The following is a 12,906-nucleotide window of genomic DNA, read 5'->3' on the forward strand; positions in this document are numbered from 1 at the left end:
CTGCTTTGTTGACAGCAATGTTTGTTTTTTTATAATTATTAAGACAGATGCCTTTTCTGGCAAAGATCCTGTGCTTTGCTGGATGTGAAAACACCAGCGTCTGGTTGGCTTCTCAGAGGCCTCCCCCCTTCCCCCCCCTCCTGATTTCCTGGCTTTGCTGGGAGTGACATTGCAATGCAAATCTTTACATCAATGGCTCCAGAATGGGGCAACTCCCTGAGTAAAGGGGTAGGATTTTAGCCCTCCACATTAGAGTAAATACATAACATGTGCCATAAAAGCAGAAAGGTTAAGTAAATGAGAACATCTCCTGCTCCAAAGCGAGGGGGAAAGGGGCACAGTAAAAGGGTGACGTCGTTGCTTTTTACTGTACGAACATCTGTTCTACAGACTTCAGGCGCTGCTGCTAGCTAGATGTCTTCGCCTCTGCTAGCTAGATGTCTTAGCTGCATTTTGTCTTTCTGAGAAGTGAATGCAGTGTTTTCTGTCCTCACCCCACAATTAACAGCCTCGAATGTGATATAAATGGTTGCGATTATAAACTGTCCTTTGCTTTTAATTCCAAAGGTATTCTTTTCAAAGAGAATTAGTCACTTTTCCAAGGAGTTGTATATGGGTATGAGCAGGGAGTGTAACAAGTTAATAACGGGGGCAATCCAAGACGCCTGCACAGCTTGTTAAAGTACTGTTTCACGTGCACAAAATGTTGCACTTTCCCTTGACATTGGCTAGCATTAGACGAACCTGATTCTCAACAGGTGTAATTATCACAGGCTTAAAATTTGAGGACGCTTCTGTCCATGGAACAAAAGCTTGGACTTAGTTTACTTCTTAAGGTAGTGGACTGAGAACAGGTGGGGGCCATGAAGACAATTAAAGCCATATAAGCAATCAAAGCAGGACTGAACCTTCCGCTCATCAATTGGTCATCATGACGGGCATGTGGGTGGTCCTGCCCACCTCTCAAAACTAGCCTGCAGGGGTGGGGGAGATAAAGATCTAGCCCACAGCACAAAGGGTTCCCCCGCACCGCACTGCCAACACTAATGGGACAACTGTGTTGGGTACCCAGTACTGTATTGAGCAGAGCAGGGGTTGCATGAGAAAAGAGAAAACAGCCAGACCCCTATTCAAGGCAATTAGAAGTTACAGCCAGCCCTGGTTCAATGGAACCATCAAACAGTGTTTGTGCTCACAGCAATCAGGAAGAATTGCAGGTTTTTCCTCAAAACTCCAAATAAAGTAATGATTCAGTCAAGCTTGTTAATCTGCTATCTAACCCTTGGAAACTGCAATCAACCTTTGGGTGGCTGATCAAATGTTTTTCCAAGAGGTGGCAGATCACAAAGCCGAGGTTCAAGCTTATATCAACATTTCCTTCGTTTCCACAATGAAATATCTATAGACAATGTTACTTCAGGAATTATTTCAGCTGAGCTCCTTTGCTTGGTGTGTAAAGCCTCCATTAAGAGCTGCTTTGATGCATGGTTGGTGGTGCCCACGACAGGGCGGTTCTCCCTTTGTATAATGCCTTCCCTAGTGAGGTGTGTCTATCTCCTTCATTCATGACTTGCAGGAAAAATTTAAAAGCATTCTGGTGTTACCCAGGCATTTGATGGCTGAAACACACTGTTTCTGGCAACCTTGAGATCACTAGTTTAGAATGTTTTTAACTGTTGGTTTTTTTTAAATAATGTTTTTAGTTGTTGAGTTTTTAATGTTTTATCATTACCGTGTCTGCAATCCTGGAGGAAATTGAACAAATAAAGAAATTGAACAAATGAAGAAACAATAAACCACAAGAAAGTGAATCCAGTAGATTGGCAGGTTATATTATGTCTCTTTTTTCCCTTTAAAAAATCTGTGATAGTTATACATTCTTAAGCATTAAATAAACTTACGTAGAAAGCAGTAGGCATCAAATCTGCTGTCTGGGGGAGGGAAGTATGTTTGATTCTCATAGCGATACAAGGTTCGCACTCCAAGCAAACCTCCGCCACACTGGATCCTTGCCACAGAAACAGGATAGCGCACACTGCCATCAGCCAACCAGCCATAGTCGCATTGGTCAAAGCCATTTCTCCAAGCGGCATGTAGATCACCAACAGAAGCGAGAACTGCACCGTTTGCCTCACACTGCTCTTTAGCTTCTTCAAAGGTTAGCTTGTTGGGAGAAGTGATATGGAAGACATCGCCTACAAGAAGAGAAACAAAGGGCACCTTTACTTCTTTGCATGGGCGGCTGTGTCACATTCACATTCCTAAAATGGTTTTTAAATGGGAAAAAATTTACTTCCAGGATTATTGTAATAATTAATTATGTATATTTTCCTTACTGGTCACACAGTTATAATTAGTTGGTTTGATGTATACTGCCATGAGCAGTGTGTGTGTGTGTATGCATAATACTATATACGGTAAATAAAAAATGTGACATTGACATTGAATTGGAAGCATGAATCTGCTTCCTTATAAGCAACAGAACAGCCCAACCTCTAGCCTTGATGGTGGGTAGATCAGACATCTCTGAGTGAGAAAAGTGGGGAGCCTGCTCCTGGGCTCCTTGCAATGTACATAGAAGCCTTCTGTCTTCATATACCCTGCTCTGTCCATCATGATAATAGGCATCTTACTAACAGGAGAGAATAACAAGTGCCAAAGGTTACTATAGAGGCAGGGAAAGTGCTGGCTCCATATTTATGCACATGAAGCCAGAGACCCTGGGCTTTTGTCCCAAGGCACCTGACTAATGAAGGTACACACTTAATGCCACTGATAACAGAACACTATTTACTCAAGAGGACCACATCACAGCTGAAAGTTAAAACAAAAAACATAAAATGAAAACCAACGCCAAGAAAACCAACGCTATATTTGCATGGCCATTCCATCAAGTATTTTGCACAGATTCATGCTAATATGAACACTAAATGTTTGATTAGGTTAATGTGTCCAGATGTTGGCATCCAAACCAAGCAATTACACAATAACGTCTCCAAACTTCTAGCTTAAAAAACAGCTACTAAGCCAATTCCAGTTAATGTGTTGCCACAAAGAGGCAATAAGGTCTTCAAAATACGCAATCTGCTTTGCAAGGAAACTACAAATCCATGTGTCAATATTAATCTAATCTGCATCTCAAGTGGTGTACACAGCCACTGCAACATGCTAACAAAACAAGCATTCAACAAGAAATAAACAATGATTGTTTGAGGCTAAAAATGTTGAAACAGCACTATTTAATTCTGCCAAATTGCAGTGGAATATATATGTTTTGTTCTGTTACTTTGGAGGATACACATGAATGTGCTTTCCAAGCCAATTTAACAGGTAATAAAAATGCTCTGGTCTCATTTCGGCTAGCGGTGGAATTGATGTCTGGTTTGGGAGATTCTCCGTGTTTTATGAAATAATGATTTCACTACTGTTTCGGAGAGCATACTCCAAAGACTGTAAGGGAAGTCCAAAGTTGCAAACCTAAGTGCAATTATTTAGGGGGGTGGGGATGACTGAAATCAATTGCATCTTCTGAGAAAACATGTTTGGGGTCAGGGAGTGAGTCCTACTGAAATTGCTACGATACATTTGAATACTGGCTTAGGTTAAAGTGATGCTTGGGACAGTAGAGGCCAGCAGGGTGGGCCTATGTTTCTTTCCTGACTTCCCAACGCGGCACATTGCTGTTGGTTACCAAAAGACAATGGGAGAGGCAAGGCAGCAGGGAGCTCAGCATGGTCACAGTATCAGAAGTGTTGGATTGGTTTTCTGCTGCCTTGCCTGTCCACCTATCAGCAACCAACAGTGACATGTGGCCGAGAGCCCCACCCACACTAGACCACCAGTTGCTTTAGGCTCAGCAGCTACATGCAGCTGCATGTCAATCCCTACAGTCACTTCACTGGACTATATTACTACTTCAGACAAGATGCTAGGATCACAGGGTTAAACTCCCTGCATATTTGATGTCTGATAGGCTAGGGCTTTTTTATGAGCAGGTTGTTCTTTCATGTACTGACCATGTACTATATCATAACCTCCAATATGAAGCAGCCCAAAACCATGATGCCATCTTCTGGGGCTGAGGTCCCACATGAGTCAAGTGACCCACATGAGATCTCAGCCTCCCCAAAAGTGCTTTCTTCAGGCTCAGCACCAGAAAAATGCATGTTTTAGGGCACTGTGTAAGATAGCTGCCCCTCCCCCAAAGCACTTTTCCAGGGCCTGAAATGACACAAGATCACAGAGGCCATTTGGACCACTGTCCTCTTGTGAGAAAAACAGAATGTTCCGGGGGGGGTTTCAGGACAGCTTGATGGGTATGCTATATGACTGGAAATCTCTCCTTTCCCATGGGAAATGGTGCAGTCCAGAAACAAGCTTGCAATCTCATACACTGTGTCTTATGATGACCCCTCCCCCCCCACCTGCAATCTTCAATTGTATAACCCACAGAGATTATAAAATCTGTCTTGTTTCTATATGCTGCGTCCCAGGCCACAAGTCTCAGAACCACTAAACTTTTAATCCTGACTTCCACAGGCGTAGCCAAGCTAGGGTGGTGTTTATCCACAGCTTCCCATTCCACAGCGTCAAGGGGAAAGATTATCTGGATCTTCTAAGCAACTTCCCTCAACAAGATTATGACTGTTAGTGAACTCGGTAAAAGTATTAAAAGCATAATCTCCAAAACCAGCTCTTATTCTCACCATGGCAGCGTTGCAGTCAACTTTTAAGTGTGGGGATTAGTTCTATCATACACTTTGAGGTGCTGAATTATGTATCTGCCTGAGCCAAGGTTTCCCAAACAAAAACAGCTTAAATGTATCTCTCCCACATGTTCCAGAAAGACACAGAGAAAATCCATCTGGCAAGCTTGCGAGTGACGTAGCTCTGAGCATTAGAGCAATGAAGAAATACTTAGAAAGAAGTGGAGGGAGGGAGAGTCAAGAGTTAAAAGTGGTCTGTAATGTTTTGATAGCTGGAATCCACACAGAGTAACTCAGCAAAATGATCCAGGCAAACACCAGGGCCAGGAGCAAGAGAGCTAGCTGTGCCCTGCAATAACAGGGGTGACATGGAAACCATGACAATCTTTGGATTGCAGACAGCAATGTGATTTCTGTTAGTTTTGGCCCCCTGTTTTAGGCTGATTGCCTCTGCCCCAGAGTCAAAGCACTCTAAGAATCTCCAGATTTCCCCTGTTGTGTGTATTTGCATTGCTCAGTTTAAAAAGCACCTGACTAAGCTGCTTTTTATTGCTATTAAATGCAGCAAGATAGACTTGGCAGCCAAGCTTTCTCTCTCTCTCTCTCTCTCTCTCACACACACACACACACACACAGAGAGAGAGAGAGAGAGAGAGAGAGAGAGAGAGAGAGAGAGAGATTCACCACAGCCTCATGCCAAAATGCTTGAACTCCAAAGAGATTACCCTCTAGTATTCTATCCTCTGAGACTCAGTTCATATGTTTTGTTGCACATGAAATTTAATCAGGAAAGAATATTGTTGCACACCTGCAATGGGGTTTTGCCATTGGTCAGTGGCAGTTTGAATTACATCCAACCAGGGTCATTGGTATGTAGACCATCTGTGAATTGGTTTAAGCATGAGATTACTGTATTTAGGATCCTTCAGATAGAGGATCACTCCCCTAGCTGTACCAGGCATTGTGCTTCAGTGCACCTAACACTGTTGTTGTCCCCTGCCTTTTTCCCTCACAGGACTCAAGGCAGTTTACACATAAAATTGAGAACCACTAAAAACATAGAAAATAGAGACGTGGGTGGCACTGTGGTGTAAACCACTGAGCTTTGGGCTTGCCAATTGGAAGGTTGGCTGTTTGAATCCCCGTGGTGGGGTGAGCTCCCTTTGTTCAGTTCCAGCTCCTGCCAACCTAGCAGTTCAAAAGCACACCAGTGAGAGTAGATAAAGAGGTACCAGTCTGGTGGGAAGGTAAACGTTGTTTTTGTGTGCTGCTGTGGTTCGCCAGAAGTGGCTTAGTCATGCTGGCCACATGACCCAGAAAAACTGTCTGCAGACAAACATTGGCTCCCTCAGCCAAAGCGAGATGAGTGCCACAACCCCAGAGTCGTTCGCGACTAGACTTAACTGTCAGGGGTCCTTTACTTTTTAAAAAATATAGAAAAGACTTATCCGTATAGGGACTCCTTCAATCTCTCTGTTGATCACAAGCAAATCCAAATGACAGGCCAAATTATTCAAATCTTTTCATTGTACCCTGCCTTTGGAATCTGACAAGGTTGAAAATCAGCCTACAAATGATCTGAATTCATTTGCTTTGGGAATCAATAGGCATACACTGGTTGTTTTTAATTGTTGTTTGATTCCATAAAACTGTGTCAAATTCATTTTTGTTAGTTTGTAATAGTTACATTTTTTAACCCTTTTTTTCATCCTGTCTTTAATATGAATGTTTTCGTCATGATGCTGCATGTCTGGCAGAGCAGTAATGGTGCAAAAGAAAAAATGCCCTTCTGCTGACTCCTGTGGGGCTCATCTGCATGCTTCTCTGCACACACATTGCACTCGATGTCAACTTTGAATGGTTTCTTATATTCCTGAGTAGGCTCCCTGAAGCCAACTGCACAGCAACAATGCACACAGCTTAAAGTTTGCCAGTTATGATCCTTGTCCTAGATGTTTATTGGGAAGTAAAATCTCAGTGGGGCTTGCTTCCAGGTAAGTACAGTCAGCACAACTGCCAAACTCACATTCACTTTATGGCCTTTGTTTTCTCCAGAACTGAGGTCTGCAATTATTGTTCTTACCAATAAGCTATTTTGCAACTGCAGTCTGAAATCAACGAGCTTCCCTTGCTGTGTGGTGGGATGTGAATACTCACTAACGTACGTGTGTGTGTGTGTGTGTAAAAATCTGCAAGAAACATCTGGATTTATATTGCTTTTCTTGACTAAAAGGCATAAAGGTGGATCATGGGGAAATATATGTTAGATTTCCCTTTACACTTCCATAAAATAAGTTTCCTACCACTCCCTTGATTACTTATTATATGGGCATAGTTTAATAGGATTTGAGGCAGGAGATTTTACATTCCATAGCTGTGTTTTGGATCGGCATCATCAGTGAGACATGGAAAATGGGCTTTTTTACAAGTCAAATTTTCCATTGGTTCCAGCCAGATATCAATAGCATGTTTATCTAGGGGGTCAAACTAAATAAACATTCCTGAACTATTTGTTTACAAGTTGCCGAGAGTGGCTGGGGAAACTTAGTCAGATGGGTGGGGTAATATTGTTGTTATTATTATTATTCAAAAGCTCTACTTAGGCATTATTATGTCAATATGTTCTTTAAGCAGGTGCCCTTTCTGACCCCGTATTTGTTAATTAAGGAATTAATTAGTTTGTAATAATCACATTAAAGAGGAAACATGCAAACAGGGATCACTTGCACCCAGTTTCACTATTAGCTATGCAGAATTCTGAATGTGAAAATATTTCTCTTTCTATTCATGCAGCATTTAAAGCAAAACAATTTGCCCTTAAGTCAAACTCATAAGGTTTTACCTGGTATTACAAACAATTATATTTGTGCATTTAAATGATTTTTACACTGCCCCTTCAGCAAAACTATTCAGGGCATTGCAAAATAAATAAAAGGCCAGTATGAAATATGAAATCACATATAATTGACTGCCAGAGTAGATTAGTATTGGGGAAATTCATGCAAAATGTATCTTTTCTTGAACAAAAACTCAGCTCCTACATCTATGAATGCGGAGGTGATTTTTGAAAGCCCAAAGTCACAATACCATGCATCTTTGTCGGGAATAAACACTACTGAATTCACTAGAACTTAACCCCAAGTAAGCATGCATAGAAACAGGCTATAAAAGGAGTTGCAATGAGCTAAAATCATGTGTGCTTACATATATCTCACCCTGATGAATCTAATTAGTATGGTAAATTCACAACATATTTCCACATGCTCTCCACCCTGCTAATAATCCCATCTGGTGTAACACTTTGGCCCTGGCATTTCACTGTATAATAATGTCCTTCAATCAGTTATTCTTCAGTTATCTGCATGTGTTCTCCCTTAGTGATTAGTCCAACAATGGCAATGAAATCGCTTATTGATTCGGATACTAGTAAACAATCGTGGTGACTCAGGTACGTGATATTAAGAATCTAGTGGCATAACAACAAGTGCCAATGGCTGTCTTCACCAAGGTTTTCCCTACCTTGCAAAATCGGTCCAAAATTAAAATGCCTCCACCATGAGGTTCCACAGGACACATTTTGTCCCTGGAGTTTTTTTAACACCTACATGTGAAGCTGTTAGGAGCAGTCGTTACTTTGGGGGCATGGTGTCATTGCTACGTTGATAGACAAGCAGCTCTATTTCTCCATAATATATGAATCTGGAGATACTGTGCAAGCCTGGACTAGCCCATGAATGTACTTATGGAGTGAACGAGGACCAGTGAATGCATCTTGAATCCTGGCAAGAAGGAAGCTCCGTAAGTGCTTCCTGTGTCCAGAAAGCAGCTCGCTTGTCTCTTCTGGTTAGGGTTGTCCTCCCTTTTTCATAAGAGGCCCAAATGACCTCTGTGACCAGCAGTGTCCTTTGCCAGCTTCATCTGGTATGCCAGCTACAACCATAATCAATCCATGAAATGGGAACCTTGAGATTGGATTACTGCAATATGCTCTATGTGGAGCTGCCCTTGGGCCTGGTCCAAAAGCTCCAGCTAGCACAGATTGCAGCGACTAAATTGCTGGGGGGGCGGGGGCAGATGGTCAATTCTTCTTAAACATCTGCACTGGCTGCCCACAGACTACTGGACCCACTGGATAAAATGAATACTGAGCTGCCATTGAAAGCTTAGGTCCATGTAAGGTTCACTACCTGATGTTTGGTTTCCGAAAAACCGCCTGTGCTTTAAATAAGCCCTCTCCATCCTGATTCCTCCAATTCCCCCTGGCTAAAGCTCCCAAAGGCTCTGACCATCGGCTATGCTGACTTGGGCTGATGTAAGTGAAATATACTCGGAATCGAGAGTGGATTTCATGCTCTTTATTCAGCTCATAGTGGTGAGGAGGAATGGAAATTCCCCCAGAATGTCTGCTTTATATACATTATTTACACAATGGGCCCCATGTGATTGGCTAATTCCGGGATTCTCCTGTAGGCCAACCAGGTTGCGGATTCACTTCCACCTGGAGCTGGATTGGGTGGCTCCTGTGGACCAATCAGACTGCTGCATTTTGGATCCTATTCAACTCAGTACATAACACCAAGTTACAGTCCAAACCTTTTGGAGGGCATCAGGATAGGGAAGCCTGCTTTACAGTTTAGCCAGCATGCGTTAAAAAAAGATTCCGCTTACCATTTAAGGCTCCCACATAGCAATAGACATCATAGGTTTCATTAGAAAGACGATATCCATAGGTTCTGACTCCTTCCTTCCCCATCATGTCTCCATAGCATCCAACTCTTGGTTGCCTGATGGGATACCTGCAACAGAGTAAGTGAAAGTTTGTGACGGTCACGTTTCATTTGCCCCCGCAGATGTACAAAAACATTTTAGGGTGGGCAGTCAAGAAGCAACTTGGTCCTCTCACCTAACGGTCTGATCGGACAACCAGCCCGCATCACACTGCTCAAAGCCATCTTCATAGGCTGCTTTCAGCTGATCAGGGCTTGCTATAACAGCACCATTCTCCACACAAGCCTCCTGAGCCTGCTTGAAATTCAAGGTGTACCTGCTTGTAGCTGCTCGGTAGTGAAACACAACACCTGCAAAGAGAGTAAAATCATGCTGGTCACTTGCGTGTCATCAACGTCTATTATTATTATTAATATTAATATCATCATATTGCTGATGAAATTATACTAGCCTCATTAAGCAGTAAGCTTAGAAATAACATGGAGGAAGGATTTTAAAACTTCAGTTTTTATTCTACATCACCATGATTGTGGAACTGAAAACTAAATTTGGTTGACCTATCTTTTGCTCACTGTAAGATATGGGTTCCATTAAGTACATTAGTTAAGTACTGTATTTCTGAATTTCTATTATGGCCTACAGCCAATGTGGAAATAAAACTGAATTGGACTTTTACCCTACTGAAATTTCCTGAAATAAAATAGACTGTCAATTTTCTATCCTCCACTCTGCAGCCCAAAAGGAATAGACAATAGGGCTGAATATATTCTCTCAGTGCTTGGGTTCAAAGCTTTCAGGCTCTTCTTAGATTATGTATGGGACTTTAGAGGTGTAGGAGTCTCATAGCCACCCCTGGAGTCCCCATCAAGCTGAGATTCAGTGAAGACAAATCTTAGCTAGAGGACATATTCTTCCATAGCTCTCAACGTTTCCCCCTTTTTAAGGGAAATTCCCTTATTCTGAATAGGATTCCTCGCAAGAAAAGGGAAAAGTTATGTATTCTCCTAGTTGAAAGATGGGCATATGTTTGAATCTGAAATGAATAAAGATACTTGCATTTGTAGACAGTGCTGTGCTTTATATGGCTGTGCAACAGCTATCTCAACATTTTCCTTAATGAATAATTCCATACAAATGAGAAAACTTGTCAGACAACAGAAGTTAGAAACAAGGGTTTCTTTAAAGAGAAATAATGTATCTTCCACAACAGGCTATGTCACTAAACGTACATTGTAATTTTCAGAGACACTCTTAATTGCCTCTAACTGAAGCCTGTTTGGACAGTTTGCAGAATTTATTTTAATTTTTATTATGACCAACACAAGAATAATGCACAAAACATTAATGCACCAGTGTAACTTTTGAAAGAATGCATAAAATTCAAGCCCACTTTGATCTGTAGGAGGTAGGAGTCATGCCAGTTCAGCAACTTAACTGGCTACACAAAAAGCAAAGCTCAGGGAAATGGTCTTATATTCATAGAACCATAAAGCTGTAGAGTTAGAAGGGACCTCAAGAGGGTGGCATGTAAATATTTCTATAAATAAATAAAAACCACTATATCACACCTTCCATTGCATTTTCCTATCACCTTCTTTACTGCAAAAAGTCCAGTGTTGGGGAGGTCTGCTGCATCAGACTGCTAAATCTACTCTAACTGTGCAACCTGCATTTCATAGTATGTGACCAAAGCCCACTCTAAAATACCACAGCCTGAAGCAGCCTCAGAACATGGCAAAATGTCCTTTCTTCTGTTATGTGTATGTCTTCTCAATAACCTTGTGGCCCCTCCACTGTATGCATTACCTAAAGTGTTTGTAACTCAAATAAACATTTCAACATGATTAACTAGGTGCAAGATTGCAATCCAAATCTTCCTGAAATTAGCAGGAGTTAGGCGTGCTTAATGGGGATACGGCATTTTGCTGTAAAACACCCCTTACTGTTTCCATGAATTTTTATGATAGCCTCTCTCCATCGCTGGAAATGTGGAATGATTCCATAGAACACAAAGAGTTATTCCAAATGTATAATTCATCAGAATACCGTTGGGTTGCTAACATTTGGCCAAACAGTACTTGGAAGAGGCTTATGGCTTGGCATGGTCTTAATGTTATGAGAAGATGGCAGAGAGCCAGTTACATTAGGTGTTTACCACCCTGGAATTTCCCACATGCCATTTAAACAAATTTACAATCCCTTTCTCCACCCCACTCCACCCCACCCCCCACACAACACAACTATCTAAGTAACAGCAATAACAATGATAATATTACTATGAATAACATTCTGCTATTATTTGATATTGAAACGTTCATAACAATGCTAATTGACAGAACTGCCATGCAGTGAAAAACCTTGACTCTGTTCCTGAAGGTTGAAGGTTCAAGACTCAGTGGGTTCCATAACAGATGGCCACCCCAGTCTAGACAGCTGTAAAAGACGAAATTGATCCATCGCTTCAAGTTAAGAAGTGACAATCAGGCATGCTATTGCTTATTTCTCTTCCCTTGTGAACAACAGACCACAGCAACTGGTGTCCAGGTTAATGAACTGGAAAATGGCTCCAGATAGACTTTGGCCACAAATAGGTGAAGCTATTGATCTGGTCAGCTTGCATCTTGATCTTCATTAAAATGTAATTTGCCAGCTAATTTGGATTTGTGATGTGGCACATTCCCAACTTGATGCAACCCAATTTCAGTCTGTTATGCTCCACTGCTGCAGAGATACAAATGAGACAATGTTTTCCCAGCTTCTTTCTGCCAGTGATCATTACCCAAGGGCAGGTATGCTTCCAAGGGGCTGAGATAGCGTCTTTTAAAATCTAAACAGAAAGACAGCTTAAAGCTTTCTGATATCGGAGCAAGATGGAATTAAAAATTGGGAGCATTCTGCTGGAACAGCCTAAGCATGCTCTCTAGATGATTACAGGAACTTTCAGAACATATGTCCAAATAAGGATCAAGCTTACATGTGAGGTGCAACATCCATGATGGAAACTCAATAAATATTTTTAGTTTACCAAAAGCAGCAGCAACAGGACCCTGATTTGGAAGAAGGGTATTCCTTCTTGGGCAGGATACAAAGAGTCTTTTATGCCAGGTTTCATATCTCCTACCACTTCCTTCCTTTTATTTTATTAGTTTTTATTTCACTTATGTTGCAGGTGAACATGCTGCAGAGTGCAGTGTTGGGCTGGGCGATATCTGGTTTTCCACATTATGATATATCACCAGCTAAACATCGCAATATACTGATATATCATGATGTCTGAAATAAGGATGGAGCTATGTAGAGGCACTGACTGGCTTCATGGTTTTTCCCGCATCATGATTCTTGCAGAGTACGTACTCACACATCATTATTTGCAATGTATTGGCAGGTCAAAAATTATGAAACCAATATCACAATATGGACTTCAAGACGGTTTTGCACGATATATCGATATATCACCTGGCCCTAGTGAAGT

General features: G+C 41.6%; 1 protein-coding gene across 3 annotated transcripts in view; it reads right to left on the reverse strand.

Annotated features, from left to right (window-relative positions):
* Positions 1–12,906, reverse strand: part of VCAN (versican) — a 125,865-nt gene that overhangs the window by 74,687 nt on the left and 38,272 nt on the right. For all 3 annotated transcript variants that reach the window (XM_081930121.1, XM_081930123.1, XM_081930122.1), the window contains exons 4-6: positions 9,610–9,784; positions 9,375–9,502; positions 1,902–2,195 (exon numbers count right to left, since the gene is read on the reverse strand). In XM_081930121.1, the coding sequence (XP_081786247.1) occupies positions 1,902–2,195; positions 9,375–9,502; positions 9,610–9,784 (597 nt within the window). The remainder of the gene's footprint in view (positions 1–1,901; positions 2,196–9,374; positions 9,503–9,609; positions 9,785–12,906) is intronic.

The sequence above is a fragment of the Podarcis melisellensis genome, assembly GCF_964234715.1.
Source record: "Podarcis melisellensis genome assembly, chromosome: 11".
In the NCBI taxonomy this organism is placed as follows: domain Eukaryota; kingdom Metazoa; phylum Chordata; class Lepidosauria; order Squamata; family Lacertidae; genus Podarcis; species Podarcis melisellensis.